The 23,018-nt window shown below is 35.9% G+C and overlaps 1 protein-coding gene across 2 annotated transcripts in view; it reads left to right on the top strand.

Annotated features, from left to right (window-relative positions):
* The window catches only part of LOC110107473, a 78,281-nt gene that overhangs the window by 50,616 nt on the left and 4,647 nt on the right, over positions 1 to 23,018 (top strand). The window contains exons 8-9 of one of the 2 annotated variants that reach the window (XM_020837744.2): positions 7,753 to 7,852; positions 8,567 to 8,762. In XM_020837744.2, the coding sequence (XP_020693403.1) occupies positions 7,753 to 7,852; positions 8,567 to 8,762 (296 nt within the window). The remainder of the gene's footprint in view (positions 1 to 7,752; positions 7,853 to 8,566; positions 8,763 to 23,018) is intronic. The other variant, XM_028698541.1, reaches the window with a different exon arrangement.

Consider the following 23,018-nt stretch of genomic DNA (forward strand, 5'->3'; position numbering starts at 1 on the left):
GAAATTTGAATGTAGGGACTGTTTAGGGAATTCCTTTTGATTTGTATGCATTAAATAGATGTTTTTTCTAGGGTTTGAGTATCTTGAATTTGACTGAAATTTGAGATCTCGTAGAACTAGGATTTCTTTGGGCTCTAGCGGCGTCTAGAGATTTGGGAGAGATCGATCCTCCTCTCGAATTGAGGATCAATTGTATCTTTGCTATTTCTTTGCAACTACTAGTAAAATACAAGTCTTTTCTCGGATTTTTCTGCATTTTTTCCTGCTTTCCTACTGTTTTTGGCTGTTTTTCTGCTGTGGACAGCAATTTTACATTGGATTTACTTGGTTTTGGTGAGAAACACTTGGAAATCCAAGTGTTTCCTATCAGTTTGTTGATTGATTTCAAAAGATTAGCTTAAGGTTTGGATTTTAGAAGTCTTTTATTCTAGCAAGTTTTAGTTTAGGTTTGTTCTTTTGATTTAATCCACATCTTTTAAGTTTTAGGTTTGTTAGAAGCTAATTAATCGGTTGGTTAGACTTAGATTAAGTTTATGTTCAAGTTTGCATTTTAGTGATTACGCATTGATTATGTTTTGATTAAAAGTTAAGTGTTTTAGTACGTTTGGACTTGGATTATGAATGATTTTTTTTGGTTGATTATTAGTAAGTTATAACACACTAAACCTAGAAAAATTTGTCACTAAATTTTCTATATTCAATGTCTATCCTATAGGGAGTGTGCATCCTAAGTCTATGTTATCTAAGACTCGATTCTTAATTTTTGTCTTTAGGTGTCACTAGAGTTATAGGGGACGAAAGGAAGTTCATTCCTAACCCTTTGGACATACGCATATGTGTCAACTAGTTTAAGGATCTAAAATAAAAGAAAGCAATCATAGTTATAAATAAAGTTTCTATAAGATCCTAAAAGGGTGGAGGTATCGCACCCAAAACAGAAAAATCATCCTAACGGTGTCCACTTCGTGTGGGAAAGCAGCAATGCACATGGCATAGATAGGTGGCCTACAGTACAGGCCTAAAATGACCCTAATGGTCAGCGGGTCTGGGTGGTTTGGTGGGGGGGGGGGGGGGGGGGGGGGGGGGGGGGGGGGGGGGGGGGGCTATCACACCCAAAACTGAAAAAAGGGAATATTCTAACGGTGCCCACTTTGTATATGAAGACTGCGATGCACATAGCACAAATGGGTGGGCCTACACTATAAGCCTAAGGTGACCATAAGGGTTCTCTAGGGCTCACAGAAGGGGGAAAGCCTTGGCCCATAAGACCAAGACTTCATCAGTGCACTAATCTATGGCCAGCTAACTAAATATTCTAGAATATATATTAAACTAAAGCTGTTAATAAAATGTATGTGATGTGTAACAATTTTGATATATAATTAGAGGTCTTTATAAGCAGCAGAGATTGTACCTGACCATGGCGTGCCTACTTAAGAGTTCCTAAGCAAATGATCCTATTGATTCGCTTATGCAGGACACATTGTACCTCACAAACAATAAGACGAGAAAACATAGGGTGAGCGTGGATGCCATTCAAAAAAAATATATATATAGTTAAGCAAGAATTAACTTAAAACAACTAGGATTTATAATTTTGAAAGTTATCTAAAGCATATGGAAAGAGAACATGTACAAGTGAATGGAGCAAACGAGTAATAATAATAGTATATAGAATTCCACATGTTTAAATTAGTGAGTATGAAAGCTTGCTAACATGAGTAAGAAAAAACATATGACAAATTTCAAACATAAAACATACACCCCCCCATACATGGAACAGTTAAGGACTTGTTAATATATGTATCAATCTCCAAACAATGTAATTTCTAACATACATAAAAAAAAAGCTTCTCCAAAACTTTTCGGATTTACTTATAAGTTTCTTTTGATGTAAAATATTCACATAACCTTAAAGCTCGATCATACACATGAAAATTAATATAACATGCTCAATGAAATTTAGCATTAGCACAATGAATAATCAACAACCACATGATTTGATTAAGTACAGAACCATTATCAACACAATATTTACATAAAGCTCCAACAAATACAAGAATAAAGAAATAAATTTAGAGAAAAGTATGTAAGCATCTCATTGTTAGGCATGCCTTTTCAAAGCTAGGCATACCTTCGACACATCCTTCCCTCCCATTTGGCGTTTAAGCCAAATGTAAGTATTTCCTAGCCCAAATTAGTCGACAACAGCACCCAAAACTGCTGTTTTCAGCAGTAATACAGCAGGTTATAGAAGAAAAACAGAGAAATCGGCAAGAAAATTTGAGATAGATCACTCCAAATACTTGATAATTGATGGTAGATGCAAAAGAAACAGCAAAGATACAAGAGATCCTCTATTCGAGAGGAGGATCCACTCTACAAAGCAATCTAGAGACCTAGCCACAAGAGAAAACAAGAGAACTTTTTAGAAAATTGCACATACCCTAACCCTAGCCTTTTCTCTCTACTTAATGCATACAATTCAAAATTAATACAAAATGACCTAATTGCCCTTGCTTCCCCTCCTTTTGGCTCTAAGATTGCATTCGAAAATCAAGTGGACCCCACCCTTTCCTCTCTCCTTGCTTTCGCCGTCCTCCTCCTACTGTAAACAAACCGGACCGGCCCAATCTCTTGGGCCGGCGGGTCCGGAACATAGAGGACCGGTCTAACAGAATGAAGCTTTGATGCTATTTATTGTTCCCACGTCTCGAGAAAGCATTCAAAATATTTGACACTACTATTCATATAAATCTCAATATAAAATTTAAAATAGAGTGGAAGAAACAAATCTGAAAACCCAAAACCCAAACAAGTTCATCCATTCTCAACCCAAACACACCTCCACTCTCCATTTTTTTTAAACTCATCTCTAAAATCAAGTGCGAAAAAGAGAAAGAAAATCATTTGTGAAAAGAGAACTGAAAGAACCTTCCAACATTAAGCTTCCAAAGTGCAAAAACCATTCATAAAATCCACAAATCCCAAAGACAACCCATAGAGCCTTTCAAACAAAGTAACACATAAAATCTTTCTCGTATGAAATCCACTATGACCTTTTTCAATGCGAGATGAATATTTTTGACGTGGGGTTAAATTCATATAAATCTTCTAACAAGAAGGTTTCAAGAAGCTTTCTATCATAAAGCACGCCATAAATTTTTTTTTTTAAAACATAAAATGATTCATGAAATATTCTCACAAATTTTTACCATCTATGCTACATGCCACTAAAAATTTCAAGAGGAGTTTCTAACCCCAAATTCATGGAAATTGTTTTCATGCCAAATATACAATACTTTACCAAAAGTTCAAAGTCAATATCATGTTATTAGAAAGAAGCGGAAAGAAAGATTCCTTGATGCCAAATTCGTTTTCAAAAATTCAAAGGAAGCACTCTAACCAATCATAAAACAATATAACACTTGGACCCATGCAAACTCATGTTTAAAGCACATAAACGTTCTCCAACACTTCTCTAAATATACTTTATAAAAAAAATTTTATGAATGTTCACCGAGATATACCGATATATATATATATATATATCTCCAATATAGTTTAGAGCATAAGACGAATAAAAATCTGCACATAATTCATTTAAAAAAAGAAGGTTTAGAGCACAAAACAAGTAAAGAAAAAAAAATATGCATCCAATTCTCCACATAATCAATAAGAAGAAGCATATAACAAATAGAAGAAGCATAGAACAGATGTAGGAATTTTTTTTAGAAGCTAGACTTGCCAACATATTTTGTTTTAGAGAACAAAATCTCACTTGCGATGACATGATATAGGCTCTAACAAAAGTGTATGAATCACCAATCACCATTGCTAAGCACACATGTAGCATTAAGACATATTCATGAATTCAAACTTCTCCGAATATAATAATAACTGAATATCCATACGGCATCTAAAGAACAAATATAATCATGAATGAGAAAGAGACCCATAAAAAAGAATCTATTTAGTTGCTTATGTTGAGTGGGAGATTGGAAGAAGTCAATATTTCGCAAGCTACTTTCCAAGACTCATAAGATTTTGCAATATAAAGCCACGTCATGAAACCCCTCTAATAAAAGCAGGCTTTAAAACTTTCCAATACAAAATATTTTAACGTAAAACCACTTTCAAATCTCTCTCTTACATAAAGCAAAACTGCTGTTTTCAGCAGTAATACAGCAGGTTATAGAAGAAAAACAGAGAAATCGGCAAGAAAAATTGAGATACATCACTTCAAATACTTGATAATTGATGGTAGATTCAAAAGAAACAGCAAAGATACATGAGATCCTCTATTCGAGAGGAGGATTCACTCTCCCAATTCTCTAGAAAGCAATCTAGAGACCTAGCCACAAGAGAAAACAAGAGAACTCTTTAGAAAATTGCACATACCCTAAACCTAGCCTTTTCTCTCTACTTAATACATACAATTCAAAATTAATACAAAAGAGTTCAATAATTGAGGGAATAAATGCACATCCTAGCTCATTAAATCAAAAAGGTATACTTCTATTTAAGCTCATTATTGTGGAGTGGACTTGTGTCTCTTCCCTTCCCTTTGTCTTTTTGGTTTCTGCTGGCTGTTGCTGTTCCCGTGGTCCTCCCTATTGGTTTTCCCCCTCCTGGCTATTTTCCCGTGAAGTGATGCCCTGTTTCCTGTGCTGGTTCTTCAGGTCCCTTGCTGGCTGGGCTTCTCGTGAATGCTGGCTGGGTTTCCCGTGCTTCTTTGCCCCTGTTTTCTGTGCAGTTTTATGGGATGCTGTGCTATTTCAGTGGCTGTTCAGGTGTTGTTTCAGTGGCTGTTCAGAAGCTGTTTTAGTGGTTGTTCGGTGGCTGTTTTAGGAGTGAATGCTGCCCCTTTTTGGTGGCTTTTCAAGTGCTATTTTTGGATTAAATTTGGACTGATTTCTGAAAAGATTTTTGGAAATAATTTAATGGGATTTAATGAAGATAAAAAGGCTGTTTGGCTGCTCTCTTTGGCCCTATAAATAGGAGATTCTTTGTATGTTTAGAGAGAGTTTATGATGTCATTTTTAGCTTGCGAGCTTTGTCAAACTTCTCTTCTTCTGCCTTCTAGGAAAGCTTGCGAGCTTCTCCTTCCTTTTGTCTTGGCTTCTAACCTCTTCTTCTCTAAGCAAGTGACCATCCCATCTGTATCCTTCTTCTCAACGATTGGCAAGCTCCTTTAGATGTCTTTAATTTGTGTTTGTGTTAAAGTTTGTAAGTGTCAAGAGTTGTAAGAGTCTTTTTATTATAAAAAGTTATATTATTTCTTATTTTGACAAGTATTTTGGTAGTTAAAAAAAAGTATTTTGGTAGTTTTGTGTATCTTTGTTATCCTGAAAGAGTTGTCTTTTTGCTTGCTAGAATTAGGCTTTCTCCTAATTCTTGCTTGCATTAAATCCCCTCTCCAAGGCGAACTGACCCCAATAAAAGGCGAGAGAAATATGCCTTTATCAGCTCGAAGGACGATCTCCTGCTCCTTCCGAACGTGAAAATAAGTTCTATCCATCCTGTTTCGTAAAGGAAGCCTCTGAACATCCCTCCAAACTGAGGATGTTACGTAGTCGAGGCACTGACAACGACAGATTTTAATTCTCAAAGCAAATCGGGGCCGTTGGCTCCATTTCCTTATCTAGTACTAAACTTAAATGGGTTCAAAAAGTCAGTGAAGCCTCAATTGGAGTTAGGCTGGACCAATTTGGCTAAAATCATGTTCAAATCAAACCCAATTCGACTCAGTCCGGGCTAGCTTGGGCTCGACATGACCAAATTAAATCAATAAAAATCAAACGCAAATCGACGTCGATTCAGATTGAATCGAGCCCGACGAGGCTCGATCAAATGCGCTTGAGGGCAAATCGAGATAAAAAAGAGGTCAACACATATAAGAGTATTCGTGCATATAAAATGGTGAAGCGAGAAAACATATGCGCACACACACATATTACTAATCTAAGAAACGTTTGGAATATATAAAAAAAGCAAATGAACATATTTTTATGTTCTAAGAAAATATGACAATTGTTTGATCTACTTGTTTCAAAGAAAATTGTGCAACTATCTTCTAACATTCTATGTCAAACAATGAAGATATCTTTGTGACTGCCTTTAATAATCAACCTGCCTCGATATTTAAAATTTCATTCACTATAATAAACTATTTTTAAGGCACTGAAAGAGCTACTCAAATTCTAAATTCAATTTAAAGTATAACTATAAAAAATAAATACATTTTTCTTGTAGCATCACATCTATGGTACATGTTTTCCCTACATTCATTCATTTATTTCTAGTAGATGAAATTGTATACATTTATTAAATGACAGGAAGAAGTTATAGCATAACTCAGTGAGTGTATCATAAAGTACTATGTAAATGTCTTTAACATCATAAAGTACTTTGTCCACACCATTTTTCAAGCTTGTGTTGAGTCAAAATATAAACCCGTAGTTGAACATTCTACACTTGTTTGTCAACATTCTACTATGAAAATACTCTGTTTGATTTCACCTCACTTAAAAGTCTTATACCCAAGTGTAGGGCAATATTTTACTATATATCCAGGCTGATCATACTAGTAACAAGTGTTGGAGCCCATTGAATATTCACCCTTATGATATCTATCACGCTTAGTACATGCTTCCATAATCTTACTAATGTATTTTTTGGGTATTCAAAATCGCTCGAATTGGATGATTTTTTTAATACGCCACTCGATAGCAAGCTCACACCTATACCTATTATTCTCTCACGTTGATGAATTCATGCTGGTCATGCCATGACCTCTTCCTAGTGATTTTCCATTGTGACAATGTTGTGCATCGTCTCGAGCTACTATTGATGCCTACCCTTGCAAACTTTTGTTATGATTCTTTCACACGTTCCCTCTAATGACATCATGGTTCTGTACCCTAGGCCATGATTTAGGGCCTACTGTTGTGATTTCTTGCGCTTCAATGTTGTCGATGCCAATCCTGTGCCCTAGGTATTTTCTTTAGATAATGAAAAGCATTTTCAAATGTTTCATCAATCTCCAATGATAGCTAAGTATCCATGGGAGAGCAATAAGCTTGCACCCAATTAGATTAGTTTTTTAAGAAAGTTTGATTATATTTCCTTTGGTAGAGGAGAATTCCTTCCCCTTTATATGCAAACTTGATGCCAAGAAAGTATGTTAAATGCCCTTAGGTCTTTAGCGGCAAATGTCTTATGAAGATATTTCTTTTCTTCATTTATGTTTAGTGCTGCATGAGGTACTAAATCTATCCTCGTAAGGCTTTTTTCTCCACTTGTATCCATGTTTCCTTTGGACACTCATTTTAATTACCCATCTTATGGGGTGCATTTTAATTGCCTATCTTTGACACTCAATTTTATTACCCGTTTAATGGGGTGCATTTTATACGGTCTTGTACACATTCAAATCAGATAAGCTCTTCTCCTATCTGATCTTTAGTGGATATCATTCAAATTATTCCTCCAATCTAATCATTCTTCAATATGTTCTTATTTTGTCATATATCCATTTTAATATAGTCATTTCCATCATATTTAATGTGGCTATTAGTTTCTTTTTGACTGTTCAACTCTCAAGCTATTAGAATATTACTGGGCTGACTATATATATTTTGTTCGGTATGCTCATAAACTGTTTATATGGAAGATTTATTCACATTAATCTGCATTACTGCAGCCTTAAATGACAATCATTTCAATTGCACTTCACCGAATTTTATGCAGGGTGCATGGAGCCACTTTGGCTGAGATGCCTCTAATAGCAACATGCATTGAGCAGCGTCTGAAGGGAATGTGCCGGCGCCTTATGCACGTGATTGAAGAGGTTGATGCTCTGGTTATTATTTTGTTCTTAATTTCTATTAAATGTTCCAAGTTATCAATCATTTTCTAACTAAATGAATAACAAGTAAAACTTGTTGTCCATGATAAGTACTAGGGAACCAACTTCAAAACTTTTACGGTTTGGCTCATAATTTTGTTACTATAGGAGCATAACTACTGTTCATAATGTAATTTTTCATGCTTAGTAGTTTCAATTGCTTTAATTTTTCAAAAAATTTGAAGTAAACTAAGTTTGGGTAAAGGTTGTTAAGACACTTATTATTTCTTCATTATTTTTAATCTAAAATCACATGATCATAAAATTCAATTAAAGTTTCATGATATGCAAATTAATTTATAACAGTGTTGGTCTTGCATTCCGACGTTTCTTGCTTTGTATTAGTATTGAGTGGGTAGGTTAAGCATGTGATAAAATCTTTCATCTGTGACTGCCCAAAAATGAGAAGATCAAATATTTGATTATAATCATTAATTTTATTAATAATTGCCAATCGTATGTTCTCTTCATATAATTATCTTATGGGTATAAGTAGTAAGCATCTTTTATCTCAGTTTGAAAAAAAAAATGACCAAGTCATTTTTCATGGTATTTGATCCATAAAGCGTGTAAGTTTGTTCTTAAACTTTATCTTGCTAAATGCTAATATTCCATATGTTATGCTTCTCAGCCTGACATTTGTTTTCCAAATATTAGATGCTGAAATCATTGAAGGTTGAAATGCTAGTTATATCGGCCATGCCAGGCTTAGTAGAGACTTGGATATCAACTTTTGGATTCCAACACATTAATGATATTGACAAGAAGAAACTAAGTGGTATCAACCTGTTGATATTTCCTGGAGCAACGTTGTTGAAAAAGAACCTGTTTGAACGTGAAGGCAGTGAATCAGGTACTTTTTGCTAAAGTATACATCAACAATCAAGCCATGAGTCTCTCCAAATTATTTTTTGACTTTATTGTTGTTGACCTCTGTAATACTAAAAAAAGAGAGGATAAAAAAAATATTGATTGAATCATTACCTGTTGCTATCCATACCTGTAGCTATGGCGCAAATCCTGCTCAAATTAGCGACCCACTCCCTGCTAACAGCGCCGAACAGTCACCTCACGCATGCCTCAATCCCTCTCTTCATTGTCCTTAAAAGGAGAAGGGATCATGACCTCTTCTCTTCCTCCACTGGCTCTCATCCCCTACTCCCTCCAACCTCTCCGATTCCACACACAGAAGCTTCGACACTTTTCCTACACCAAGCCAAAACTCCTACTGCCTCCATCTCCTTTGCCTTGCAAGCCTCCGGCATCCCTGCTGTAGCCGAAACCGAACTCAATTGGAACCTCCGATTCACCTACAACAGCCTATCCCAAGCCCCAATGACACTCTACTGTGTCGAATCCCTAGCCCCATCGAGCCTTTGCCTGTGTCGACTTCTCACACAATCCAAGAGTGGGAGAGAGAGTGATAGAGAGAGAAAGAGAGGAGCTTTATCCCTAACCTTTGCTTCCTCCGATCCCAAGCCGTGCCCGGCTCCTCATTGAAGATGTTCCTACCTATCGGATCGGAAGTAATTTCGGGAGTTACCTCGCTGTGAAGGTAACTTACTCCCATTCGGCGCCTCTTCGGCCAAATCCCATAAATCCACTGAACTAGAGGATTTATTAGTCCTAGATTTACGACATGAAGAGGGAAACGAAGGATTTATTCTATCGTACGATTTACAGGGGGATCAAATCTCGTTTGGAAGGATTTAGCACAAATCCTACCTAAATCCTATATCCAAATGGATGTTTATAGGATTTAGTACATATCTTGCATTAATTTTTGTTTTTTTAATGGAAATTAATTTCTTTTAGTTATAATTAATTAATAATAATAATAATTAATTATATTGACTTAAAATTAATTATAATTAAATATTTTAATCACATTTAATTATTACTAATAATAATTAGTTTTAATTAAAATAATTTATAATTAATTTATTATTATTATTAATTATTATCATTAATAATTAATTATAATATATTAAAATTAATTATAATTAATCATTTTAATTTAAATTAATTATTATCTATTATAATTAATCATGATTAATTATTATATTTATAATTAATTTTTTAATTATAATTAATTGTAATTATAAAAAAATAAAAAATGGAATACTCTTGCCTCGATCCATGCGCCACAAGCCTCCACCACCAGTCCACCTATGCGAAGTTATAAGTTTCTAACTTAAATCTCGTTCTCAACGCTTACGACGAGCCGACAAACCCCCTATGCGCTTATGTAGCATAATAGGGAGGGAAACTGATGCGACACTTGCGACGAGACGGGTAAGTCCCGGAGTGCTCAAGTAGCGTAAAGGGGACAAAATAATAAAAATAGTAAAATAAGTACCTCAAAATGCTCATGTGCTGCAGAGGGGGGAAAGAAACTGCACTTTTAAACAAGTACTCGAAGACCCTTAAACGCTCATGTAGTGAGCGGGGATTGAAGAATTTGCGGCCGCGGTGTCATTTGACACCTACCTGAAGCGCTCAAGTAGCAAAGTTGGGAATGCTAGTCTCTCGGGTTTCCCCCTAAATGGGGGAGACGCTGGAAAGCTGCCGAAATTTGGATTGAAACAGGGGACTTGACAGAATTTGGACAAACTGAACTTGCACTCTGGACTCAAACTTGACTCAAGCTTTTCTTTGACCTCGAATTGAACAGTAAGGGGCTTGAACTTGAAAGTGATACAGGGGACTTGATGAACTACAATGGACTCATTGCGGACTTTAATGAATGCAAATGATATTGAACTCAACTTGAATTTGAACATGGATGAGCAAACAACAAGGAATAAATTTCAAATGCAATCAATAAGTGAACATTAAGTGAACAAATGCAACATTACAACAAAAATATAAACATCGCACCCTTGGTCTTCCCTTCCAGCTGTAAGCAACAAGCCATCCTCAGTTTCTACGAGCAGCTGAGGGAAGCCGACACCAAACCGCAGAAAATTTTTCAAACCTGTAAGTTGATTTTGCCATTTTTTTCTCCATTCGCCATTTCTCTTCATTTATCAATGATTTCGTAGATCTGTGATCGGAAGAGCATATTTTTTTAAGTATTTTATTTGTTTTGGATTAATATTACTCTTACAAAAAAAAATTATTTATTTAATACGCTTTCACTGCGCTTTTACTGTGCTTTTACTGCATTTTTATTGCGCTTTTGCTGCGCTTTTGTTGCACTTTCATTGCGCTTTTGATGCGCTTTCACTGTGCTTTTGATGCGCTTTCACTGCGTTTTTACTCTTTTAATAAAATTTTTGTTCCGGGGGCGCTGCCCCCAGAAACCCCCGAAGGGGGCAGTGCCACCTTGGACCCCCGGCATAATGCATGATGCAATAGTTCTTTAATTATTTTTAACTTTGTTTGACAATATTTATTAAGTCTTTATTTCTTCTACTTTACCAGTGAATTTAAAAGAAAATTGAACTCTAGTGCTTGTGGTTCAAAAGAGCCATCTGTAGAAACTGATAAGCTGTTATGGATTCGTGTTACAAGGTTAGGAAAAACTTTTGAAGGTGGAGGGAATGTGTCATTCAAATGCAATTATTGTGGTGACACCTACAAAGGATCTTATTCTAGGGTAAAAGCACATCTACTTAAGATTTCTGGTCATGGAATTAAAATGTGTCCTAAGATTACTACGTCACAGTTGATTGAATTGAACAGACAAGTTGATGAAGCTGAGTCTAGGATCACAAGGGCACTTCCTAGAGAGATACCTTTGCCTAACATAAAGAGATACCTTTGCCATCTACCAATGGATCAAAAGGTCTTGCTATCGAGAAGATGATGCTGGGAAGGCAAGGTATGTGAAAGAAAATGTCTTAAATGATTTGTGGTGGGATGATGTAGATTACATTTTGGCTTTCACTGATCCGATTTATGACATGTTAAGAGAGGCTGACATAGATAAATCATGTATACATTTGATTTATGAGATGTGAGGCTCTATTTTAACAAAAGTGAAAGATATTATATACATATATGAAAGAAAGTCACATAATGAAGATTCAAGTTTTTTGAGTATTGTCTATACCATTCTTGAGGATAGGTGGACCAAAAGCAACACACCTCTGCATTGTTTGGCCCATTCATTAAATCCAAAGTACATTTGTATTCATCTTTTAAATTATTTTTAAATTTCTTGGTAAATAAATAAATAATTTTATATGCTTTGTATTATTTGAAGGTATTCAAGTAAAGAATATCTTCAAGAAGACTCTCAACGTGTCTCACCACAAAAATATTTAGAAGTGTCAAATATGAGAAAGATATGCTTGAAACGATATTTCCCAAATGAGGAGAGAAGAAAAAATAATATAGAACTTGCAAATTTCTTTGGATATTTAGAGGATTTTGGTGATCAAGAATCTTTGATTGATAGATGAAGGATGGATCAAAAAATATGGTGGTTGATTCATGGAGCTTCAGCACCGCTTCTTCAAACTATAGCAATAAAACTTCTTGGCCAAGTATCATCCTCTTCCTGTGTGAGAAAAATTGGAGCACATACTCATTTATTCAATCAATGGAGCTTCAGCACCGCTTTTTCAAACTATAGCAATAAAACTTCTTGGCCAAGTATCATCCTCTTCCCTGAGAGAAATTGGAGCACATACTCATTTATTCAATCAATGAAGAGGAATAAAATAACTCCACAACGGACTGAAGATTTAGTTTATGTGCATGCAAATCTTCTTCTTCTATCAAGGAAAACTACACTTTATATGACAGGTGATAACAAGATGTGGGATGTTGCTCGAGATGGGTTCGAGTGCCTTAATGATATGGGATTATTGGAGGTTGTAAATCTTTCTCTAAATGAACTAGAGTTGGAAGCAATGATATTCAATGTTGATGATATTGAAGGCCAAAGACCAACCTCTGAATCTAATTCTATCATTCTCTCTATTGAGTAGTTGGACTTTCATGTTGTACTAAATGATTTTTTTATTATATTTTTGTGGTTGTATTAGACATTTTGTACTAAACATCTTTATGTTATAAGCTAAACAAGTTATCATTACTTTGATTTATTATCGCTTGCCATTTTTAATATAATATTACCTTAATTTCTATATATTATATTAAAAAATTATTATGTTGTGTCCACGCCGCACCCGTGTCCTATATTTTTAAAAAATGCCGTGTCGGTGCATCATTGCTTATGTCACATGATGAATGCAATAGCAATTAATACCGCTATGTCGAAAAGTAAGTGGAATCTCACAAGCGAGGAGGATTAAAAGTTCACTTAAAGATGACGCATGATTAATAACATGCTCAATAAACTGTTTAAAAGAGGGGTAAATAGAAGCAAATGATGATCATGATGTTTTGTTGACAAGCATATACATAGGACATGGCGGATCACAAGCAAAGGAAGGCATAGAAGTAGTCCCTCTACTATCAAGATAGACTAATATACAAATGAGCATATAAAAGTCTACTTGCAAACAATTAGGATATATATGTTGTAGGACTATAGCAAATGCAAGTCCAATAAACATGCAGTAACCGGTAAGTAAATTGGTCTTCTGTTGATAAGAGCAGATGAAATGCGACAAATGAGAACACATACAAATTCTTATGAAAGATCTAGCAAATACCCAATACGCCGATTCTTTGCAAGCAAGGGGTGGTCGAACTGCATCGAGTGCAAGCATTTTTTTTTTTGATTTGTTGGAGAATGTTTTCCATTCAAGCAACATGCTACTTACAAGCGAATACAAGGAGAATTGTAATGAAGGAGGCCCATCACATACAAGCAAAGGCGTCTATAAACAGATGTAGGAGAGGTCTCTTTCATATAGAAGTTCGGGCAAAGGTGATAACGAGCGATATATAGTGGATGCTAAACCATCTCATAATCAGCAGTCACTTGATATTAGTCAAAAGCATTGATTCCTTACATCCAGAAGGATTCAATGTACAATGGAAACAACAAACTGTTAGTACGAAGCAGCGGCTACTAGTTTTTGAAGTATAAGGCACCGGTAATGACACCGTCATCGTGTTAATTTCGGGTCACGGGTCGGGTTTGGGTCGAACCTGGAACTGACCCGGGTTCAAACAGGTCGACCCTAAACCAACCCGGGTAGGAAAACGAGTTGGAAATCCGAACCCAAACCCAACCCGGCGGGTTGTCGGGTTGACCCGACCCGACACGGAAAGGCGCGTGGGCCCCCTCGAATTTTCATAAAATTCAAATATCTTCAAGTGATCTCAAAGTCACCCCGATGATGGCCGTGTTGAATGTCGATCTCCACCGGAGCGGATAATTTCAAATAATCTACTTTCAAATAATTTCAAATGTCGTCCAAATGCTTGATTATCCAAAAATCCAAAAAATCCAAATATTTAAAAATTGAAATTCAATCATCAACCACTCAAAGCAAAATCTATCCACCATCCGCAACAATTTGCTGAGGTGGATAAATTAAAATTTACTTTAGCTCATGTTGAGCTATGTGCCTAGTCGAAAATATCACTATGATCCATTCTCAAACAATCTCTTGCGAGTAAGGGCGTGGTACGTGCCTTCTAACCGGCGGTTTTACCCCCAAATGATACCGCAGGATAAACAGTTATGATTTGGGGCCCTTTGAATCGAGTTGTTTTGTCGCCAAATGGCACAACGAAATATCGGTTATGGTCAGTCCTAATGCATTCCTTAGTGGCATCAAATTCTTGAGATATGAATCAGTAGCATATGATCGATAAAAAAAAATGGATATGATCGATAGGGCAAAAAGCCCTCTGTTAGCTAAGGTGGTTTCAAATTTGTCCCCTTAGGCAAATATTCACCCTGGGTCTACAAGGTCCGATTGGACGAAACAACCCATGGCTACCAACAAGGATCCTTCTGTTAGGTTGGGTCGACTACCTCTTCTGACTAAGTAGACTAGGGACCACAATGGCCCGGGACGACGGAACCATGGGATATTGATCGGGTCCATCATTCATTCCCCCACCATCCGCTTTAAGTGCAAGATGGTGAAATTTCCATTGTAAATATCAAACCCTTCAAATTTCAAATGCCCATTGCTGCTACTATATGTTAGATACTTTGTACTTCTATGTATTTGATTAACGACTAGCCTTAATCGAAAGTTCTCTCTCATTATCGGGAGGGGTAATTAACTATAGGAGCTTGCACCTATAGGAAGCCATAACTCAGATCATAAAGTCCTCGCAAAATGAGGGCGAAATATCTGGGTAGTGTCTTATCTACAAACCCATCTACCTTCCCAAAATTTACCCTGGAACTTAATCCGTTAAAACTCCCTCCCGAAAAGAAAAAGCACAGCGGACGGAGGCTGGGGCCGAATTTTAGGAGCCCACAATTGTGTAACATTCTGCTTTTAATTCAATTTAATTTAGAATAACTTATTTAGAGTAGTTTCCTATTTTGTATCTGCTATTCTTATTTCTTTTCATTGTAAAGTTCTATTAATCCAGCAATGGTCAATAATGCAGAACCACGGCACCTCAAATTACCTTCTGTGAAAAACTTTTGTTATGGCATCTGATCCTTGATTCTTTTCTGCGCTTTCTCTCAAGCTCTCCACTTTCTCCAAAGTTCATTCTTTGAACTCATCCCCTCCTTGTCTGTGGGAGCCTATCCTTACCTTCTTGGCGTCTCCTAGCCACCAGGCATTGTGAATCATGCAACAAAATTGGAAATGTCACAAATTTCTGCTGATCTTGATCTCCATCGCAGACATTGACTTAACCTTTAAGCCAACTTCACAACTCATTGTAAGTTAAACAATCACTCAAGTTGGATCATCGAGTCAGGGGCATCTCACCACATTATCTTACACCTTCAGGACATCTCAATTCATTTATATTATGGTGGTCATGATGACATTATAGTGGCAATGGGAAAATCATCACCATCTACATTGGTTCCTCATTTCTTAGTTCTAATAAAATTTTCAATTCAATAATGTTTTATGTGCTCAAATTTTGTCACAAAACACAAATTAAACATAACCTTCTTTTGTCTCTCAAATTTTCTCACAAAACACAACATATATTGAATTATTTTCTCATTTTATTTAAAATGACCTAGCTATTGTGCATCCTTGGCACTAGGGGTGTCAATTATTGGCACAATCCGACAACCCAACCTGAACTCGACCTGGGAAATCCGGATTAGGGTCGACCCGTTTAAAAAATGGGTCAAGTTTTAATTTTCGACCCGTTTCAACAACAAGTTGGGTTCGGGTCAACCTGGTAACTCGAAATTGACCCGTTTAAAACCCGGATGCGATTAAATCTGACCTGAAATTGGCATTTGCTCCACCTGTTTTAATTTTTCCCGCGCGTGGGAGGGGAAACGAGGGATTGGTTCGATTGGACGTCGATCACATCGTGTGTGACGTAGGTCATCTCCCATAGTGGGATTGGAAGTCGTTGTTTGGCCCGTTTTCTCCTGGCCAACCATCCCTGTCAGGCCAGCCTCACAGGTTTACTCCCGGCTCCTCCGTGAGTCCGCGGTCGCTCCTAGCCATCGAGACGTCAAGTCGGTGAGTCGCCTGCAGGCCCTGCCCCGCCGATTCGATCCTTCGTCGGTCACTTGGTCTGCTCACACAAGAAAGTCCGCTCCTCCGTGAGTCCCTACACAACGCGACTCAACATGCAGATTTGCGGAGGGGAAATCTAGAACAGATCTATTCGGGTTTGCGGGTCGGGTCGTGTCAACCCGGTAACCTGCGCAAGTCAGGTCCGGGTTGTATATCCTGACCCATCTAGCTAAATGGGTCAGGTTCAAATCAGCCCGTTTACCCCCGGGTGATCCGTTGACCCGAATTAACACCCCTACTTGGCACGAGGTCAGTATGGGACATGTGTAGGAGTGGTTGAGCACAGAGCATCCATCCTTTGTTCAAATTCATGCATTCACAACTACTCCCATCACATTATCCATTATATGTATTCCTTTCTGTTGACCTTCGTATGTTCTTCACAACCAATTTGATCAAGTGTGATAAGAATGATGATCAATTGATGCGACGTCTAATGAAACAAGTTAAAAAATGCATCGACTATGATCAAAAGAACTCCAACATTGCCCACTCGTGAAACGAACTATGCCAACGTGTCTGGGGCGTCTAAATCACCAAAGAAGGGCCCTCACGATCAATAAGATCAAACATAATGAAAATGACAAACTAAACAGGGGTGATTTCACAAAAAGTAGCTCAAACATGGCCTGTTCACAAAACAGACTGCGCTAAAGCATCCATAATGTTGAAATTACTTGAAAATGGCACCCTTATTGCTTGGTTTGCCACATAAAGGTGAAACATAAAATTTGCCTTCATGTGAGACAATAGCATGCATTTCAAGACACACGAGGAATGAGGAATTACTTGATAATATTAAAAAGTTTCATAAGCCATGAAATTCCTTCATATCCAAAGCATTTCACACATTTATTAGAATATCATCAGGTTTAACAGTTTTTCCGCACTTCATTTTTTTAATGCCTCTCTAACTTCAATTTTACTAATACGACAATAAAAATAAAAATATCTATTTTCATGTAGGATCCTAAGGTTACTAAAGTCAATCATATGCCTAATCTTCATTGAAAAGCTTATTGAAATATCTCATTCACCTTTGCTGAATATCCTTTTATAATAAAAGCACTTTTTAGTTTTCATATTTACTACACTTCATTTGAACTAAATTCATACTTCTATCTCTTTTTCAATTCTTTTGATACTCCAAGCACACATTTTATTATATTCTTATTATAACTAGCTATTTTTTTCTCACATAACACTAGCTATCTCATGCATAGTTAAAATTTTAAAATCATAAATTTTACTCTTAAAAATATTTTTGTTAGTATCCTTTAAATGCCTCAATTTTTTCCTAGGATAATATTTTATTTCATTTTTCATATTCCATTCATTCATCTTAAAGTGCAAAATTAATAACTGATAGTGGATACATAAGCTTTCACTTAGTATACTTTAAAATCTTTAAAATCTAAACGATTTATTTTTCTTATAAAAAAACAATCAATTTGAATTTTACTTTATTTATTTTTTTAAATAAGGTGTTAGCAAATTAGCAAATTACAAAATCTATTCATTAGTCACTCCAAACTTTAGTTATCATGAATGCTTTTAAAATATTCTATCACTCTATCAATATGTCTATTTAAATATCCTCAAATAAAACTATTTCTTTAAGAGGTATTTTTTGTATTAATTTTTCTAAGTCATTTCAAAATTATATCCAAACCTACTTGAAAAGTACACAACAACAACAAGCCTTTATCCCACTAAAATTTGGGGTCGGCTACATGAATCCTTTTTTCCCATTGTGTCATGTTAAAGGTCAAATTCTCATCTAAATTTAATAAAGAAAGGTCATTTATAATATTTTCTAACCAAGTCTTTTTAGGCCTACCTCTACCTTTCTTAACATAAGTTATAAATTTAATACATTTACTTTCCTAACAGGATCATCGGAAGGCCACCGTTTTATGTAACCAAATCATCTAAGGCAACTCTCTCTAATCTTATCTTCCATTGGAACTACTCCAACCTTTTCATGTATACGCTCATTTCGTATTCTGTCTCTAAATGGAAGCAACATCATCGAACTCATCTTGTCGAAGCTGTAGGGAAACCAACGTGCAAATGGGAGGAACTCACCTCTGTTGATCTCGTCTCGTTGACTGGACAGGAAGGAACGTCGTTGAGCTAGCCTAGGCCATGGAAGTTTTGGAGAGCGGGGTCACGAGACGGAAGGGCGGCAGGACGGCGAGTCGTGGGACTGCGGGAGAGGAGGACGGCGTCACTGGCTTGACTCTCAAGTGCGGGTATGGAAACGCAGCACGCGTCGCGACACTCACGCGATGTCACTGTCGTTGTGTGACTTGTTGCACTCACGCAGATGCGGTTTGACATCAACGAGACAAGACAACAGAGTGGCAGATACGATTCTTGGGTCAACCTGGGTTGGTTTCGGGTGTTCAGTTCAACCCAAATCCGACTTGGTTTTTCAAAAGGGTCAGAATCCTTAACCCGAACTTGACCCGTTTCTCAAACGGGTTGACCCTGACCTAGAGTTTTTTGGTTGGGTTTGGGTCGTGTTAAATATTGACACCCCTAAGTTTACCTTCAACTCCCTCTGTCTTATCAAGAAGAGGAACATCATCAGCAAAAAGCATACACCAGGGTACAACCTCTTGCAAATGTCTAGTGAGAACATCCATGACTAAAGCAAAAAGATATGGTCTTAAGGCTGATCATTGATGTAATCTAACTAAAATAGGAAAACACTTGGTCAAACCACCTTGTATTTGAACACAAGTAATAACTCATGCATACATATCCTTAATGACTTAAATATAAACATTATTAACCCATTTCTCTGTAGAACTCTTTATAGCATTTCTCTTGGAACTTTTTCATATGCTTTCTCAAAATCAATAAAAGTCATATGTAGATCCTCCTTATTCTTCTATACTTCTCCATCAAACCTCTCAATAAATGTATAGCTTCCATAGTAGACCTACCTGGCATGAATCCAAATTGATTTTGAGAAACATTAGTGTCCGCCGCAACCTATGCTCCATAACTGTCTCCCATAGTTTTAATTGCTTAAATTTAACATCTATAAATACTGATTTTATTTAACTAATATGAATATGAACCTTATTGCCTTGAGAAGCATGCAAGCATTTCTTCAAAATCTTACAATCTTCTTTTAAAGTTTAATTCAATACCTATGGATAGTCATGCCTTCAAGTGGGCTGCTCTACCTATAGGGCTGAGTCGTGATTCTTATATTTCAAATTAGATCTTCTTCTTTATAAAATTGCATTTGACGATACTTGAATTTTATGAAAGAGGCTCAAACAATAGATTTTAAATGGTTTATCCTTTTTTCACAAATGAATCCAATAACAACAAGCATTTATCCCACTATTTGGGGTCGGCTACATGAATCATTATTCTCCATTGTGTCATGTTAAGAGTCAAATTCTTATCTAAATCTAATAAAGAAAGGTCACTTTGAATATTTTCTAACCAAGTCTTTTTAGGTATACCTCTATCTTTTTTTAACATAAGTCAAATCCAATACATCTACTTTCCTAACCGGGTCATTAAAAGGCCGCCATTTTATGTAAAAACCAGCTAAGGAGACTCTCTCTAATCTTATCTTCCACTGGAGCTACTCCAATCTTTTCACGTATATGCTCATTTCGTATCCACAACCATTTACTTTCACGAATGAATGTACAACTTCAAAACTCAGGAAGATATTTGATTTTATATTTGTATCAAACCTTCAAGTGGGCTGCTCTACATATAGGGTTGAGTCATGATTCTTATATTTCAAGTTAGATCCTCTTCTTTTATAAAATTACAGTTGACGATACTTGAATTTTATGACAGAGGCTCAAATGGTAGATTTTAAATAGTTCATCATAAATCCTACTTGCACGAAGTAATGTACAACTTTAAAACTCACCAAGATATTTGATTTTGTATTTTTATTAGTCCTTCAATTTCTTTTAACAAAAAAATTATTAAAAAATACAAACTCTCTAGTTCATTTCTTTAATAGCAAGTTAATGCTTAAGCCTTATCCTCTATTAGCAAGTGAGCATTATTAGCAAGGTTTAGATTATAAAATAAGGTCATTTAAACACCTCAATGATAGTCTTATTAAAAGTAAATATCAATGTAATGGGATTGTTTCTTTCAAAATGCCCCCAAATTATAACAGAGAGCATTTTGGGGCAATATTCAGATAAAAATATGAAGCCTCAAAATTTTACAAGAATTCAAAATATTTCAAATAAAGTCTACTGTTAGGGATGGAAGTAAACACCACAATGAAGCAGACAAGAAAAATAGAAAAGCAACGGAAAGTAAATAACACTAGGATTTAATGTGGAAAATTTTGAAATCAGGAAACCACGGAGCCACGCCACATCAAGAAGTCCATTATGAAATTGGGAAAAATAAGTACAGATCTCACTTCTCTCTCACTCTCTCCTTGCTTATCTTCTGACTTACACCATTCTCACACTCAAAACACAAGAAAAAAACAGGTAAATAACACCAATGGATGCCACCCTTAAGAAAAAAGAAAAAGAAAAACTATCCTGTCTGCCTCGCAGCACTGCAGAGTTCAGACCTTTGATCCCGTTCTGTCTATCGATGTTGTAGTGCTTTAACCCGCAATGCTACCGCACTTCACATGGTTGCAGCACTCTGTTGTTTCTCCCAACAATTTTACAGTGCCAGGGCTCTCGAACCGAAGCATGGGGAGAACCATCCTAACGAGCACGAGAAATTGACTTGAGGTTTGAGGCAACAATACAATTTGATTGATCAACACAATCAAATTTCATACATAATTAACATCTACTACCCATAAACAACATCAATAGCATCAAGCCTTTATCCCACTACGGGGGTCAGCTACATGAATAAGTTTTCTCCATTTTTTCCTATTAAGAGTCAAATTTTCATTTAAATCTAATAAAAAAAAAGTAATTTTTAAAACTTTCTAACCATGTCTATTTAATTATACCCTTACCTTTCTTAACTTAGTCCAACTCTAGTACATCTATTGGTCTAACGAGATCATTGAAAGGCCAATATTTTATGCGACCAAACCATCTAAGGCGACTCCCTCTAATTTTATTTGCCACTAGAGCTACTCCAACCTTTTCACGTTTTTACTTGTTTCACATTCTATCTCTAAAGCCACTCATCTACTTGAGCATCATCATCTCGCAAAAACAACAATAACATTAAGCCTTTTATCTTATTACGTGAGATCGACTAGATGAATCCTTTTTCCTCATTGCCCCCACTAGATGGGGCCCTCTACAACAGTTTATCAAGGCTGATAAATTTATGATGGCCAATGTCTTAACGAGTAATTACTATGATTTACTCTCAAACAATCTCTCACCAATAAAGGCATGATATGTTCTCTACCCAGTGGTGTTCTCACTAAATGGCATCACATGTAAATAGTTTTGCTCGGAGCCCATCAAATAGGTGCTTTTGTTGTAAAATGACAATTAAATTATGTTTAAGGTCAGAGCCTGTAATTTTCCCAAATGGCTAAAAACCTCTTAAGTAATAAATCATTGTGCATTTAGTCTAATCGGTTTCTTTATACAAAGCAGCCCATGGCTGTGAACAAGTATCACTACTCCGTTGGTACGTCACCCACCATAGACCTTGCCATATCATTACTTGCCATCTATGATGCCTCACCAATTGTAGCAACATCCCTCCTATCCCAGCTCATTCCATCTTCACCTTATCTCATTGCACAATCATAAAATGCCATGTCTCTTTGTGCTTGTGAACGGCGAATGTCACACCATTATACAAAATTTCTCATGGATCCATAGCACATTGCGCACGGCACAAAGCATATCATTTTAAACATGATGCTTAATATTAAATAATTGTAAATAAAAATATTTATTAATATGAAATATTATTGAATAGAAATATAAATCATCATGATAATAAAAGCATTCAAAATGATGTTTAAGTTCAGGTAATCAACAACTCAATCACTCAAAATTCAAAACATTGTAACAATTTTTTAAATCTATTTATTTTATCTTAAATGGCACTAGTCTTCCTAGTATTCATCTCATCAAATGTCAAAAAAACATCATTTCCTTCATCAACATCATCTTGTAATTCATAATCTTTTTCATTTGCACTAGAAAATATATGTCATACAATTATTATCACCTTCATTTGTCAATATTACATATTTTGACGCTATATATATATATATATATATTATTTATATTATATATAATATAATATATATATATATATATATATTAATTTGTGATTTGAATTATGTCCAACCTTTTATTGATTACCCATACGCAAGCATGTATTCAAATGTTTTTTCCTTCATTTTGAATGGGTGAATGAAATGGTGAATAACAGGGAACATAATTTTGCCATCAATTAATTTGATGAAATATAAAAGATATTTTATAAATAACTTATGCCATCTATTTTAGAAATTAAGGCACATTTATATGTAATGACCGTACTAT

The sequence above is a fragment of the Dendrobium catenatum genome, unplaced genomic scaffold, assembly GCF_001605985.2.
Source record: "Dendrobium catenatum unplaced genomic scaffold, ASM160598v2 fragScaff_scaffold_1105, whole genome shotgun sequence".
Taxonomy (NCBI): Eukaryota; Viridiplantae; Streptophyta; class Magnoliopsida; order Asparagales; family Orchidaceae; genus Dendrobium; species Dendrobium catenatum.